The 15898-nt window shown below is 32.8% G+C and overlaps 1 protein-coding gene across 1 annotated transcript; it reads right to left on the reverse strand.

Annotated features, from left to right (window-relative positions):
• Positions 1–247: 247 nt before the first annotated feature.
• LOC102623286 (BEL1-like homeodomain protein 4) lies at positions 248–6694 on the reverse strand. Its single transcript, XM_006466635.4, has 5 exons — positions 6306–6694; positions 4497–6008; positions 2907–3292; positions 2218–2278; positions 248–978 (listed from the first exon to the last, which is right to left on the reverse strand). Exons 2-5 carry the CDS (start codon positions 5925–5927, stop codon positions 361–363), a joined length of 2496 nt encoding a protein of 831 aa, XP_006466698.1. The 5' UTR covers positions 5928–6008; positions 6306–6694; the 3' UTR covers positions 248–360.
• Between the last annotated feature and the right edge of the window lie 9204 nt (positions 6695–15898).

Raw genomic sequence — 15898 nt, forward strand, 5'->3', positions numbered from 1 at the left:
TATTGTGCCTGTGTTTGAATCCCAAAAGTAGGATTTCATGTTATTCTTGAAATTATAAGAAGGTACAGAACCTTAGCACACATTAATTAATTAATTAATAAAGCGCGCAAGTGATTAGAAACATTCTTCTATACAATTACAATATTATTAATAGACCCAAAAAAGCTGCGTACGAAACTAGCTAGCTTTATACATATGCTAATTAATTTTTATTATGTATATATATATATCTTCAAGGTAGATAGAATGGAGAATCGAAGAGTAGAGTAAAAAGGGTATAACTGAGGACATGCATGAAAAATGCGGCGTAAATATTTAAACGGTAAAATAACCAGAGCTAGCTAGAAAAAAAAAAAAAAATCAACAGTCCCCAAAATCTCTAACTGAGAAAGAAGAGGTGTGGTCAGGCATGTTTCCAGCATGGTGTAACCCTAGAGTGAGCGACACGTCACCGGCCGTGGTCCCAAAACTTATAAGAGTAGAACCTGCAGCTATGTGATCAGCAGCAGCAATACCAGCGGTGGTCCCATAATTATGATCAGTTGCCATCACACTGCCACGTCGACAAGTGTCATCAACGATGTGAGTCACCGGAAAAGATGGCGAAATGGGAGGCGCCACCTCATGGTCAGTGCTGTTGTTGGGGGTAATAATATTGGTGGAGGAAGCACCAGACTGTTTCGCATGGGTTTCCGAGAAGCATTGTCTATTGATTGCAATAAGCGAAGGGCTGCTTTCTGGCTCATTGATTTCGGATCTTTTGCCTGTCGGTGTAATTGTTGTAGATGATGCGGCAGCTGCTGCTGTTGTTGTTGTTGAAGGCGTTGGAGTTTGTGCAATCCCATTGTTGTTGTTGCCATTGCTTTGGTTTATTTCTCTCTCTTGCGATTCTTCTGCTTCTTTAGCCTCCTGTTGATACATCTCCTCAACCATGGGTTTCCACAATCGAACCCTTGCATTTATGAACCAATTTGAAACCTGGAGAAAGCACCATTATTAAATTAAACATTAAAAAGTTGCTCTTAATTTACTCATTCCAGAGATAATTGACCCTAAAATCTAAACATGCAAATTGAGACTGCAATACATGGTTCAAAAGGGCAAATCACGACAATAATTAGTATTATGTTTGCTAAGAGCTATACATATTATCAACTAACAACGTGCACTCATGATTTCACTGAAAGTAAGACTATTGTACTTTTATGTCAAGTTAAGTAAGATTATTGTACTTTTATGTCAATTTTTTTTTTTAAAAAAAAAAATTGAGTCAGAGGAAAAAACTAATAATGGCTGTCAATCCAATTTACAAAACGACTGACGACAACATGATTTATCAAAACCTACGTTGTTTTTTTTTAAAAAAAAAAAGAAAACACATGATAATTGCTTTTTGATTAGCAAGGTTTATCATAAGGAACGACTTTCACGTTGATTGTCCAAATTGTATATGAACAGACCAATCGTTGTAGACTACGTAATGCATGCTAGATTTCAAGATAACAAACACCCCCCCAAAAAAAAGCCACAGTAAAAGCAACGCACGTACTAAGGTAAAAAGAAACATAAAGTCATATGTATTCTGTCGGGCAAAATCTAACTAGAAGTTTCAATTATATGTTTTATATACCCACCCAACCAATAAATACGATCCACTGCCTTTATGATTCTTATCGTGTGGTTGGACCGTGTCCTACAGTCATTTGAAATTAGAGAGAAAGTGAAGCAGAGATCGGAGAGAGAAAGCGAGTCAGAGCTGCAAACTCTCATGTCTCATACTTGCAGCCTCTGCTCTTAAATTATCATAAGACAGAGTTTGCTTCACTTCATTAGTAAGTATATTAATTTTTTGTCTCTCTATAGTAAATCTTCAGAATCTATGTCCTAGTGTGGTAAACGAATCCTAAGGAAATATAAATATAAATATATAAAAGAGAAAAAAGAAAGAGAAATAGGAAAATACTAATGGGCGGAGAATGAAACCAAAACCATGCAAGTGTATCTGAACTTACTGACGGTCTGTTATTCCAAAAGTTTTTTTTTTTTTTTCTCTCTTTTCCCTTTGTTAAAATGAAATTTGTTTTATAAAATGCAGTGTACCAGGACCCCAAAAAGATGAAAAATCTCTCTCTTCATCTGTGATCTTTTTTACTGTATTAGTTACTGCTTTGTAGGGAGCAGTAAAAGAGAAAAGAGAGAGGAAAATAATTAACAAACCTGATTTCTTGATAGACCAGTCTGGCGAGCCAACAAATGCTTATCAGCATCGCTTGGGTACCTGAAAAACAACAAAATGACATCAGAGTCTATACCCGAAACCATGTAAAGAATCACTCATCTTTATTATGTATGGGATTTGAAGCTTTCTTCTTTGTTCTTGCCCTGCATGGGCGTGAGAATCTAAGAGAAGAAAAATCAGCCCAGCAGCAGCTGCAATTTGCAGAAGTAAATACGACAACTGTTCACAGTACTGATCATTATTTACATACGCCACTCTTTTTTCTTTATTATAAATAAAGCAATGATTTTTTTCTTTTTGAAAAAAAAAAGAAGAGGAGAGAGAGAGGGAAAGAGAGAGGCCTGTTTGTCAGTCAAATTATAATATCATAACAAAGTTGTTTATTTATTTAACTAATTTTTGTGGCTATAATGTTTTAGAAGAGAAAAAGCAGTAGGCAAATGATGCCCTTTTTACAGCTTTTCACTGAGGAGACAACATCCAAGGACACTGCATCACTGTTTCTCTTATGCATAAAGTAGAAAGGTGGAACAAAGAAGAAAACTTGAATTTGGTGTAATAAAAACGTATCGTTACAATATGTATAATTTAATAATTATTATTTTGATTCTTCAACATGTTTAGAAACTTGGACATTGAGGATAGTAAAGAAGATAAAGGTACGTACGGGTGAAGAAAATGCTCAAAAAGCCAGGATCTCAAAATGTTGACAGATCTTTCAGGCAAGCCTCTTTGCGGTCTCCAAGCTTCTTGTTCCATCATACCCATTTGGTGAAAGGCTCTTTGTTGCCTTAGGCTTTGCTCAAGCAATTTAAGCCTAGGGGTCTCTCCTTTAGTTATGCCTGATGTCCCTGCAACATCTTTTTCTCCGAGTAGCTCACAACTTTGCTTCAATTGTGTCGCTATTGCATCTTTTAGACAACGAAAATGCCGAGACATTGCCTTCTGGGCCAGGGCTGTGTATGGAACTGCTGCCCCAAAGCCCATCACTAGATCGAATGAGGTCACTACCATTTGCATTTGTTCACAATAATGGTTGTATCTTCGATCCACCTGCAACCATAAAATCACATTCACCGACATTATACATCAAACATATATCAAAGTTCTCTAACAAGTTTATGATATTTTTGTTATTATAATCAGGTTCCCAGTTTAACAATCCCTAATCCCCTATTATATGTTAATGAATTACTATTAGAAAGAAGTTTTTTTTTTTTTTATTTCTCCCCTTTTTTTCGACAGCTTTTACCGACCAAATAAAATAAGTAATCAATGACAGATAGTGTAATTAAAAAGGAAAAAACTCAGACGGCATAGGACTTGTGACATGATTTGATATTCATGAAACATTGTAAAAGAGATGATGATAAGAGAAAGACAAGTTCCTCTTTCAGAATTCATGGTAAGTTCCAAAATAATTTGACAAGACTTTTGTTGCTCTTTAAAGGAAAATTTAAGTGCAAGAATAAATGCATGAATCATAATGTGGTACAGTGAAATGATTGTTAATGAGAGGCAAGAATACCCAATATAGCCAATTGACAGACTTGTTAGAATAAACTAACTAGACTAAAGAAAGAAAATGAGAAAAAAAAGGGGCCGAAATGGCAAGCCAAGTCAAGAAAAGATATAATATCAAAGACTTTCATAGTCTCTCTGGAAGATTACTAAGACAGGTAAGGAAGGATAGAATGGATCTCTGTGATAGGGTAGGGGTTCGTAAGCATCCTACGTAATATGGTGGCTTAAGGGTCATCTTCCCAACCAGAAGGAACGTCGCATCTCACAGGACAGATTTGAAATGCTCATAATACTAGTAGTCTTCCATGTTGTTACCAAACAAACATACAAAATAATTCTTGGACCCTTTTCCCTTTGGCACCCTCTACTCTACGCCTCTACCACCACCATCCAATAAGTGAAACAGTGCTTAAGTATTTCTTTCTTAAAAAATTCATATATATTTGCGTATTCAAACTCTACCAACCGGATCCTATAGAATAGTTAGTTTTGGATTGCACCAGCCGGCTGTTCTTTTTCTGGGTTCTTAAAATAATAATCACTAAAATTATTTGGAATTTTCTATTTGGTACTGTGGGTTTTGAGAAAAAAATATATAATGTAGTGTATATGTTTATAATAAATATAAATAAATAAATAAAGATTGGGTCTTGATGATGACTGTTGTTGAGTGTTGAGAGAGGGAAACTAGGAGAGGGAGAGGGAGAGGAAGAGAGAGAAAGAGATTACATGCCTCATCAAGCATGGATAATAGTTTGACCTTCCTTCGTTGATGCTCAATTCTATCGGCGGCTGATAAAGGAGCGAGATCTTTTGTTGACGAAGAAGAACCGCCGCAGCCGGCACCGCCTCCGCCGCCGCCACTACTAGAACTAGGGTTTGTGTTGTTCTTACCGAATTTGCTCTTCTTGAACTGACCCCTTCCAACACTACAAAATTCTTCTAACAATTCTTGGGCGGCTTTAGCATACTTCGAATTTCTTAAAACGTTCACAACTCCTAAAGAAGACCCATACCCAACACGAACTTGATGGTTTTGACCTGCTCCGGTTTGCAAGTGCAGTGGCTGTTGATGAATACCCAAATTCTTGAACTGATTAAACTGATGATGATGAATAGTACCAGAAGAAGAAGCACCTACTTGAGTGTTATAATACAATAACCCACCATCTCCCATCCTTAACTCTTCTGCTTTTGCTGCCTCCAAGTGTTGTAAAGATGATGATAATGAAAGTGAAAGGCCTTGACCCTCCACAACTCCAGCAATTTCATTTGGGTTATTGTTGCCTGCCGCTCCTTCATGATGGGCGCCGCTATCAGGAACAGGAAGCCATGACAGTTGTGGTTGAGAGATCACACTAGTATTATTATTAGTGCCAAAAGCAGCAGCAGCAGCTGCTCCTGACACACTAAACCCTTGAAGAGAAGTAGCAGCGGACGGGGCTGGCAACAACATGTGAAGTGTAGAGGAAGAAGTTGAATGAGGTGCTGAGGCTGGGGATGGTGACCTTGGCTGTGGATTCATCAAAAAGAGCTGCATGGCTGCTGCTGAGTCTGCATTAACGCCTGATATCTGATGATGATGGTGGTGGTGGTGGTGGTGATGTTGTTGAGCTAAACTGTCACGGTCGTTATGATCCTTTGTATCACCTAATGAACCCAAACCCCCAATAGCCAGCATACCTTGTCTGTTACCCCCGTACCAGTCAGCTGCCGGCGTTGGCCGTGGAGTTCGGTAACTCGACTGTAACTGTATCGGTTGGTCTAACAATTGATCAGTGGAGGCAGCTCCTCCTCCTCCACCGGGAGGAAAATTGAACATTTCTGATAACATGCCGGCTGTGTCGTAGACAGGCAGCTCAGTGGATTGATCTTCCTCTTCAATACCAACCAATGGTGGAGGTGGTTGCTCGTACCCGCCTTGAACTCTTAGTTTGTCTCTCCGGATCTGCTGTGCTGTATGTTGCTGCCGTTCTTGATGGTGTGTCACGGCTGATCTCTCGAAGCCATTCGAGAAGCTAAAGATGCCTGCTTGGTGGTGGTAATCTTGGGACATAGAATTCGTACAATTTGACTTGTCTGATTGAATTGAAGGAATTGGATTGTTATTATGAGAATCTCCAATTCGTACAACTGCTGGCGTTGGCGGCGTTGCTATTCCCATATCAATATTATCTTCTTCTTCATCATCTCCTTCTTTTTATTTATTTGCTCGCCCTCCTCCCTTGCTTGCTTTTTAAATTCCCTTTTAGATCGATTAACGACAACCAAAACAAGCAACAGACATCTCGTTATTGATTATTAATTATAGACAGAAAACAAGTAACAATTGCAAAATCAAGGAAATTAAGAGAGAAGGAGGAAGAAGAAGAACAACAACAAGAAGAAAAGAGTATCAGTAAATGGTTTAATTTCTTCTTTTTCTTCTTATACTTTTTTAAATATTAAAAAAAATCAATACCCTTTATCGTTTTCAGCTTTGTTCATCATATGTTGATGAGTGTGTGTGTGTGTGTACAAATATATATATATATATGCATACCTATCTCTTAGAGTTGTCGTTGCAGAGTATTAAAAAGGGATGTCGCTATATAAAGCTCTCAGATATCATTTTCTCTTCTGAGGTACTGAAAGCTTCTTGAATTCTTCTCTTTTGTGTGCTCAGTCTGTCGTCTCTTTCTTTCTCTTTCTCTCCTTTTCTTTCTCTTTGCTTTCTTTGCAGCAGTGAGTAGTGTTGTTCTTCGTTTGCAATCGCTCTTGTGGAAAAACAGATAGAACAATATATATTATTTATCTACATCTATATGTATGTTTGTATATTATGAGAAAAATGGAGGCCTGAGAGAAGACTACTACTGATATCTCTCTCAAGAAAGAGAAACACAGACCCAGAGAGAGAAGAGGTCGCTATTCTTTCTCCTTCACCTCTTTTTACTCACCATTATTTTATATTTATTCAATTTGACAACTTAAACAATAAATCAATAATTATTTCTATTTATTTTTTTTTTTCAAAAAACAGGCAAATATAATAGCAAGAAAAAGAAACATAAAAAACAAAATAAATAAATGAAGACTTAAGTTGTAATTTCCCCTAATTATTAATATTGTTGGCAGATGACTGGAATACCCTCGTCCATTACAACATGTTCTGAGGGTATATCAGTCCTTTCAGATCACAACCCAAAAAATAATTTAAACTGACATTTTCAACAAAATTATCTTCCAAGGTCTGTGGCTTAAAAACAATCAATATCTATCCTTTGTGTTTTAGGTTTAATTTAAATTTTTCCCTCTATAAAATCACCAAAATGCCATTGGAAGTGTCGGCCTTTTATTGTCATTTTATACGTATTCTTTGGAAACCAACGCAAACAACGGAATAAAATAAAGATAAGGTCGGTACAAAGTCATCTCAATGATCCAAACTACCACCATCCTTGGGTATGTGCAAATGCCCATAATGCCCTAGCTAATCATTATTCATGATTCCACAACAATATTAGTTGGTAAGGGCAGTCCCGTCATTCCAACCATTTCTTAAACTCTTTATGCATTAATTACACAACCAAAACTAGATACATATTACATGGGCATAATAACCGAGAGAGAGTTGTTCATTGGGAAAAGCCTGCACGTGCGACGGATGGCGGCACGTGCATAAAATTTGGCTCCAAACAAGCAAAGTTAGGTTCGTTGTGGGTGGTGTATGGTCTGAAAAGCACTTTTAACTGCTTACCGGTTTGGCAATATCAAGATGGGCATGTTTGATTAGTCTTTTGATGTATTCTTCATTTTAACATATAAAATGTTGTAGGTTTTTCCCCCTTTTTTTTACTTTTTCTTGATTAAAAAAACTCTTACATGTTCAAAAAAGTCGAAATGTATCTAAGAATAAATGAAAACGCTGAATTGAAGTAAAAACAAACATGTGATCACTTAAAAAATCGCATAACCACCATATGAATTCATAAATAAATTAATAACCCAACCTGAAACTATGACGACTAGTAGTACGTGATTACTAATAAAAGTACATGCTAAAATATTGGAGACATAGAAAATGGGTAAATACTCGTTTAGTCTCTGTATTTTGAGTTAAGTACTCATTTCATCCTTTTATTTAAAAAATATCTCAAGATACCCTCCTATTGTTAAATATGTTGTACTCCTAACCTAATTTTTTCTTTCATTTTACAATAATACCCTTGCAACAATATTTTTGGGATATTAATTAAAAATGATAATTTATCAAATTAGTTAATTTGCTAATAAATAATTATTGGTTAATTTGCTAGTTTATTTTTATAGATAAATTAACTAATGTCTATAATATTTTTGTAAGGAGTATTACCGTAAAAAAAAAGACAAAGTAAGGATAAGAATGTAATATAATTAATTGTAGGGATATTTTAATTTTTTTTAATATAGAAAGTAAATGGCCACTTAACTTACATACATGAACTAAATAAACATTTAGGCTAAGGAAAAATCTCAAACGTGAAAATCTCTCAGATATATTTTAAGCCATCATTTTGTGATTTGTAGGTTATCAAGTCTGGATCAGTGAAGGATTTTTGATCCTTCAGTGCACTTTCCCAATTATGAGATTTGTTTATTGTTGGTTTTAATTGATGGGCTTTATGGTTTTAATTAATTAATGTTATGATTGCATATGTATTATCACCTCGTATGTTTGGGTTGATCAATTATGCTTACAATAATAATATGCTAGTTCATAATATATTTTTATAAATGTCAAGTGAAATTATTACACTATTTATTTGATTGACAACGCATCATTTTGATAAAATATGGATATATACATTTATATATGAGTAATCACTTTCTACATAGTATCTAATTAAAGCCGTTTGTCAGATATATATATATGCCTATATGTTAAAATTTATATGTGCAAAAAGAGATGAAATCACGAGACTTGCTAATTAACCACAAAAATTTGAGTATAATTTTATATGGTCCATATTATTTTGATCTTGCTAATAAAACTTGTAAAAGCACATGCTAAATAATGTACTTTTAATTTGAGATATTGATTTATATACATGGACAATAGTTTCCCTTTATTTTCCCCGCTCTAATAAGTTAAAAACCTAAGTGATAAAATGTGTGCTTCCGTATTGGTGATAGTTAAAGCGACATCGTATATATCTATCTTTTGAAAGGAAAAATAATAATCATCATCGTAAAGGGTTAGCGAGCTGCGAGCATGCGGTTTACACATGTGGAACGCTTTTTCATTGATGTTGCCACCTAAAATGTGCATTAATTGGGCTGTGATTCTTTGTAACAATGGTCATCCTCAGGTCAGGGCTCACGGATAGCTTCCATTTCTTGGTTGCTGCCCAAGGATCACCAACATTTCTTTGTTCCAGAAAGCTAGGAGTTCGTTTCTCAATGCAAAAGTAATAATTAATAGATAAATTAACTTCGATCAAGAGTTTAAGCTTCGGAAATGGTCTTGTCAGCTCAGCGCGTGAATATATGCACTCTAATTGCAAGGATAGGAATCAGTGGAGGGATTGCCCGTTCGAGAAAATAAGGAATTTTAGAAAAACATTAGGGGTATTATGCTGGTTTTAACAATAAATAAAGAAATAATGTTATGTCATGTATTTATTTATTTTTAAAAACTAACATATAAGAAATAATTATATTGAATTTAGTTGCACATGTCACACGTACAGTAATTAATTGTATTGCTTATGATTTACCATAGACTTTTCCACAGGAAAGGTGCAATTATTGGTTACTTTTATTGTCTTTCAATAATTGGAGTTTAAAAATGATTTTATCGGAAAAAATCCAGGATAGGAGGTGGCACAATTGTATTAATTAAAACAATGCTGCCACTAGGGAATTGCTTTTGTATCTTTAATTAGTTAATGGTGTCAACATCATATATGTCACTGCGTCAGTATCGTTTTGGATGGCTTGGTTATAATTAGCAAAGCATTTTCCCCAAGTAGTATTGAGAGGTCTACCTTACACCTTTCTCACTTTCGCTCTCTATGATAAAAGGTACTTCACCATTGTGATGAATAAATGCAAAGAAGAGCAGTTTTATTAGCTTTTTTTTTTTCCTTTTATTTAAGTACTTGGATTTGGGAGTATACGATTGATTACATGTAATTTGAAAAAATAAAATAAAAAAGATAGTATTTTACCTTCCCAAAATGCTATGAGATGAAAGGGTAGCTCATTAGAACAAGTTCTAGTCCTATATTTAGAATCATTTATCTTCCCATGAATGAGGGTAAAATAGATATATTCTTATATTATTAGTTCGGGTTAATATATCTTAATATGAAAATAAAATTTTAGACTGTGCCCGTTCTAGCATATTAGGATTCAATATATATATATATATATATAAGAAAATGCAATATTTTGCTCAGATAATAAGATTCTCATTATCTTATTATATATTGAAGTTGTTATTTGAGTCTCTTCATATGTTGTGAGATCATAGCTTCTCTTGCTTTTTAAGAGTTGGACTTCAACCATCATATATCAAAATAAGGTTTGAATTTATGATGAACCTATCAATCCATTTCGATTTTAAGGTAATTTGTAATATATATTTTTTTTTCAAAAAATTGAAGGTAAGATATTTAAACTCGATCATCTTTATCGAATTTAAATGAGCCAAATATAATATGTACAGAAAAGTGGAATCCAATATTTTCAAGTAACTACGTAGACCTTTTGAGTAATTTTTGAAAACATAAGGACTAAATAAGTAATTGCATAAATTATAGGAATTAAAGTAGTATTAACTTTTTAAAAAAATAAGGATAATTAAATTTATTTCAAATTCAAATGTAAATAATTTAAAATAATAATCCTATATCAATTCTCGACGTACGTGTGCCAATAGAGGTCAAGCAATGGGAGCAAGATAAAATATAAATGTTTGTTGACTTGAAAAATAAACTATGTTACACGCTAATTAGTCTCGATAAGGTTAGCATTATTAAATCTTCATCCCTAATTCAACATTATGTTGTATAAGAAAAAAGACTTGTCATAAATAGTTAATTACACACCCAATTTCGGATAAATTAAATTTCACGGGTCACTGAATTTGCTTTCTTTAATCGCAAGAAATATCCAAAAGATGACTCGTTATATTTTTCTGTTGTCACAACAACATACACATGTATTAAGCCTCATTTCATTTCATTTCATTTGCTTCTCGCTATTCGTACTCAATCGGAGAAAACTTTTAATTCCAATTTCCAACCGCAAACAGGATTGATAGTTACAAGCCAACTTTCTAGTTCCTCCATCTCATCCGTCGTCTTTTGGTGATCCATCTCACGTGAATCCCACCCGCCTCACCCTCACACGCGTCGCCCTGTATCTCGTCCCCTCCGCCCGTCACGTGCCCAAGTTGGCCCTTTCCCCCGTGTGTCCCCCCCCCCCCCCCCAACCCCCTCCTTTTTAAATTGATTGTGTCGGGCCGGTGCGTGTGTCTCTCATTGTTACCTCTAAGCACAAGTACCGCCACCTCAGTTTTCTTTTCTTTTTTCTATTTATTTATTTATTTATTTTTTGGTTCCATCCATACCGTACGGGGTGGGCTTTTGGTTAGTTTCTATACGAACCAAATCGAATCGAATTGTAGTATGTGCTAATTTTATTCGGTTCGGTTCCGATAATAAAAATAAAATAATGATTCATAAATTTCTGAATTAATTGATTTTACCGAACCAAACTGAAAAATCAAACAATTTGGAGAGAAATTAAAAATAGATTTTATCTTACTTAATACAAGTGATTATTGATGCGATAATATACATTTAATTTAATTCATTTAATTGTTACTGCTTAGCTCACTTTAAGAGATAATGTAGGTGTTGTCGATATGGATGTGTGTTAATAATTTGGTGTGGGGTTCTAATATTGTTAGAAGATATTTGAATAATCAATAAGTGATCAATGGTGAACGTCGATGGTAAATTGACAATAAAACTTTGAAGTTTCTTTTATATGTAATTTTGTGTTGTTTCTTCCTTATTTTATTTATTATTGTTGTGGATGTGTAATTTTAATGGATACCGAGGATAAGTAAGTTGTTTTGTGTTGAATTTTACTATGTTATTTGTGGATTTATAAATTATAGATTGTTGCTATAGTATTACCATATGAGTAATGATACAGCTACAAAACTGACGTGACATGATAAGATTGGTTGAATTAAATATCACTTGGCCCACATGATTTGTTTTTATTAATTTATATTTTCATTCAACCAATGAATTAATGACACGTTAATTTGTACAAAATAAGTTTGTACAAGAATTTGTAACTGTATCATTACTCTATTACTATTATGTTTTTTTTTATTAAATATATATGGTAAAATTATTCAAATCAAATTAAACCAAACCAAACTAAATCATAGAACCGAACCGAACTAAAATAAATTAATTTGGTTCAATTTGATTCGGTTGGGTTCGGTTCTGATCTAGTGTTTGATTTATATTTGGTTCATCAAATTGTGAATCACGCTCACACATATATAATCGTTTTCAGGAGCAATTTCAACGGATTAAATTTTTTTTTCAATACATTTTAAAAAGGGTGAATATTTGTTTAATTCTTGTATTTAAAAAGAAATCTCAAAATACTTCTATTATTAAATACGTTACACTCTTACTCTTAATTTTTTTTTAACTTTTATAATAATACCCTTGTAACAATATTTCTGACATTAATTGTTAATTAATGTTTCATCTATAAAAAAAAAAAGTTAATTAATAAATTAACCAATAAGTACTTATTAGTTATTAGCTCAATAAGAAATAAATATCAGTATGAAACAACTGGTATTTTCATAGTTTTGTAACAATCTTGCTAATTATTATTTATAAATAAATTAATACCAAATAATTTAAAGCAATGTTGAATATCTTTGCAACAATCTTGTTAATAATTTTTTTTTGTAAAAAAATAATCGACCAAATTAATCCTCAAGTAAAATGATAACTATTATTTTTATTGTTTAATTTTAAGGCTAATATGATAAATTTACATTTTTTCCTTTCATTAATATCTCTAAAAATATTCTTCAAAGAAAAAATAAGGGTAGGATTGTAATATAATAACCATCAAAGGTGTTTTGATGTCATTTTTTAAATATAAGAATTGAACGACCATTTAACTTAAAAATTAAAAATTAAAAAAATATTTATTTTTTAAAAAAAGTTCTGACATCCACGATAAAAAAAAAAAAAATGACCACATACATACATTTAAAAAAAGAGAGAGGGAGAGAAAGAAGAAACCTTTGCACTAATTTAAGTATCAGTGTACTAGATCGTCAACTTTTTGAGAACTAGTAAGTTTTTCATGTTATGTGTAATGTATACTGTTAATGTTGTCAGATAACTTTGGACTAAAACGTCAACTTTTTGAGAACTAGAAGTTTTTTCATGCTATCTGTAATGTGTAACAGTTAATGTACGTACTTAGGTAACTTTGTAAGAATTGTACAGAATTTGTGCGTTTGAGACAAAACGATGATTCGCAATCTTGACAAAGGGCAGACTTTTAAGATCCCCAGGAAAATAATGCATGTGTGCAGAGCAATGCATTATTAATTATATCCTATGCTTTTAATTCCGCGGGGGCTTTAAATGAGAGGGAATCATTTCCCAGTAAATAGAGTTGGGACTCCACTTTAATGAACGTAATGAAGCACGCGGTCAAAATTTTTATAAGGAAATCTGCCATATATGATTTAGGGTGTGTTTGAAATTGAGTTGTTGTATCTTTTAAATAACAGCTGCTGTGAAAAAAAAAAATTGTAACTATGAAATAAAAGTTAATAATATGTAATACATATAAATTTTAAATAATAATTTTGATAAAATTATTAAAGATATAATAGATTATCCATTATACAAATGAAAAATTATATCAATATAGTTTTTAAACTACAGCAGCTAGTATTTACCAAACACTTTACTGTTGTAGTTTTTAGGTTACAACTGTCCAATCTCAATCACAAACACACCCTTACTCACATGAAAGAAATAAGAATAACATAGAAAAATAATTTCACCTGATATAATAATATTTGGGAAATGAAGAAAAGAAAAAGGAAATAATAACATGATAACTTCATGCACGCTTGCTGTCTAAAAGAATTTTAATAAAAATTCTTTCTTCTTCTTTTTTTCTTGTTCTTTTTTATGTAACTTACAGCCGCTCAAACCAAAATCTGAATATTAGGAAGGTTGTTCCTCACCATCAAAACTAGATCTTGGCATTGTGTATAAAAAGTTTTCAATTGTAAGTATGCAACTTTTATTATTTATATTTTTTATATATTATTTTTAAAGCAAGGATAGTAAATCCCAAATAAGATTTTGAGCAACTAACTCCCCAATTGAGTGGCCAATAAAATAAAGTTTCTTAAAATTACTCAATTATCATCATTCAATTTTTTTTTTAATTGATAAAAAGTTTGTATCCTAACTAATGCAACACAAATATAGAACTCATTAATTGGATGATAAATATATCACATCATTTGCCACATATTATTATTAGAATTATTTATTTAGAAGTTAAATTATTATAATTTAAAGAATAATTTCATCTATGAACTTTCTGGTGGTCTCAATTTTTTATAATAAGCTAACAACAATTTTATTCTCTAAATTGCCGAATTAAGATTAATTAACAGTAAAAATTATGTGCTCATTTGAAGTAAAAATCTTAATTATCCAGTAAAAAGGACAATATTATAATTTTAGGTTTATGATAATTTTTAAAGATTTGAGTAATGCTACACTTTCCTATTAGTATCTCAGCCACTATTATCTCAACTGACTCATTCATCCATTGGATAGTCAAACAGACTCGTAAGTAAGTTTAATAGTAACGAAATTCACCACCAATGAATAAGTGCCACTTAATAATTGAGATGAAAAGTATTGGGATAATAATTGAGAAGTTTAGTATCATCGTAAAAAATTTATATTATAAAAGTATCTATAATGGTCAGGTTAGAGTAGTATCTTCAAATGAAAGGATTTTTGACCAAATTAAAAAATGTGTTATAAAATTTTCATCAAATAATTATGTGACAAAACCTTGACTAAAAAGCCATATAATTTCAAGTGTTTGTCAAATAATTTAAGCCACAACTCTTTATTAGTAATATCAAATAGACTCTTAGTCTAACAAATAAAAATTAAATCCTTTTAATTTTATCGTAAATTTTGCTGATAAATTATTAATGTGTTATAATGACTATCAATGAACGTACGGATAAGAACCATAAAATGCCACTCTCATCGATCCTAAATACTGCTATTGGTAAGGGAATACTCATAACTGACTAATAAGTCAAATAATCCATTGGTTAGATAGAAGAGGCTGAGCTCACAATTCTTGAGAGAGCATCAATGCAATGTTGAAGAAATAATGTGAAACACATCACATGGTACGGGAAAATGAGCAAAACTCTCTCTCTCTCTCTTGTTCGTTAAAATTAATCGAGACCTCCCTCAAAGTTTAAAACAATCCAGCGAGCATCAATACAAAGTTGAAGAAATACTGTGAAACACATCACATGCCACTGATTCTACTCTTTATGAGCACGATAAAAAAGGAAAAGGAAAATCGAAGGGACAAAAGAAAAGGAATATCTAGCTAGATGGTAAAGAAAGAAAGAACACATACGCAGGGCAATTTGTTGTACGAGGAAGCGTCAACGCCAATTTCCTAACTGTCTCTTTTTGCTCAATGGAGAAATGGAAAAGGAAATGCATGATGCGTAGCCAAAGCAAGAAAAAGAAAAGACCACGCCCACAGCTCACTCACTCACCGCCACACACGACAAAATGCATGGGTCTCACCATTTCAACTTTTTCCCTTCACAACAGGCACATTTACCACCCCACATAAATTCCTTAGTGAATAATAATACTTAAAGACAGACTCTTTGAAAAGAAAGAAATAGAATGGTCCCTTCTCTTTGTTTCTCTTTGTCTTTTTAAATGTCAATCAAATTATTCCTTGCATTCTTCTTGATGCTTCTCCCTTTTTCATCTTATTTTTGAACATACAAGCATTCGCCATTTAGTTACATGG

The sequence above is a fragment of the Citrus sinensis genome, chromosome 7, assembly GCF_022201045.2.
Source record: "Citrus sinensis cultivar Valencia sweet orange chromosome 7, DVS_A1.0, whole genome shotgun sequence".
NCBI classification, from domain to species: Eukaryota; Viridiplantae; Streptophyta; class Magnoliopsida; order Sapindales; family Rutaceae; genus Citrus; species Citrus sinensis.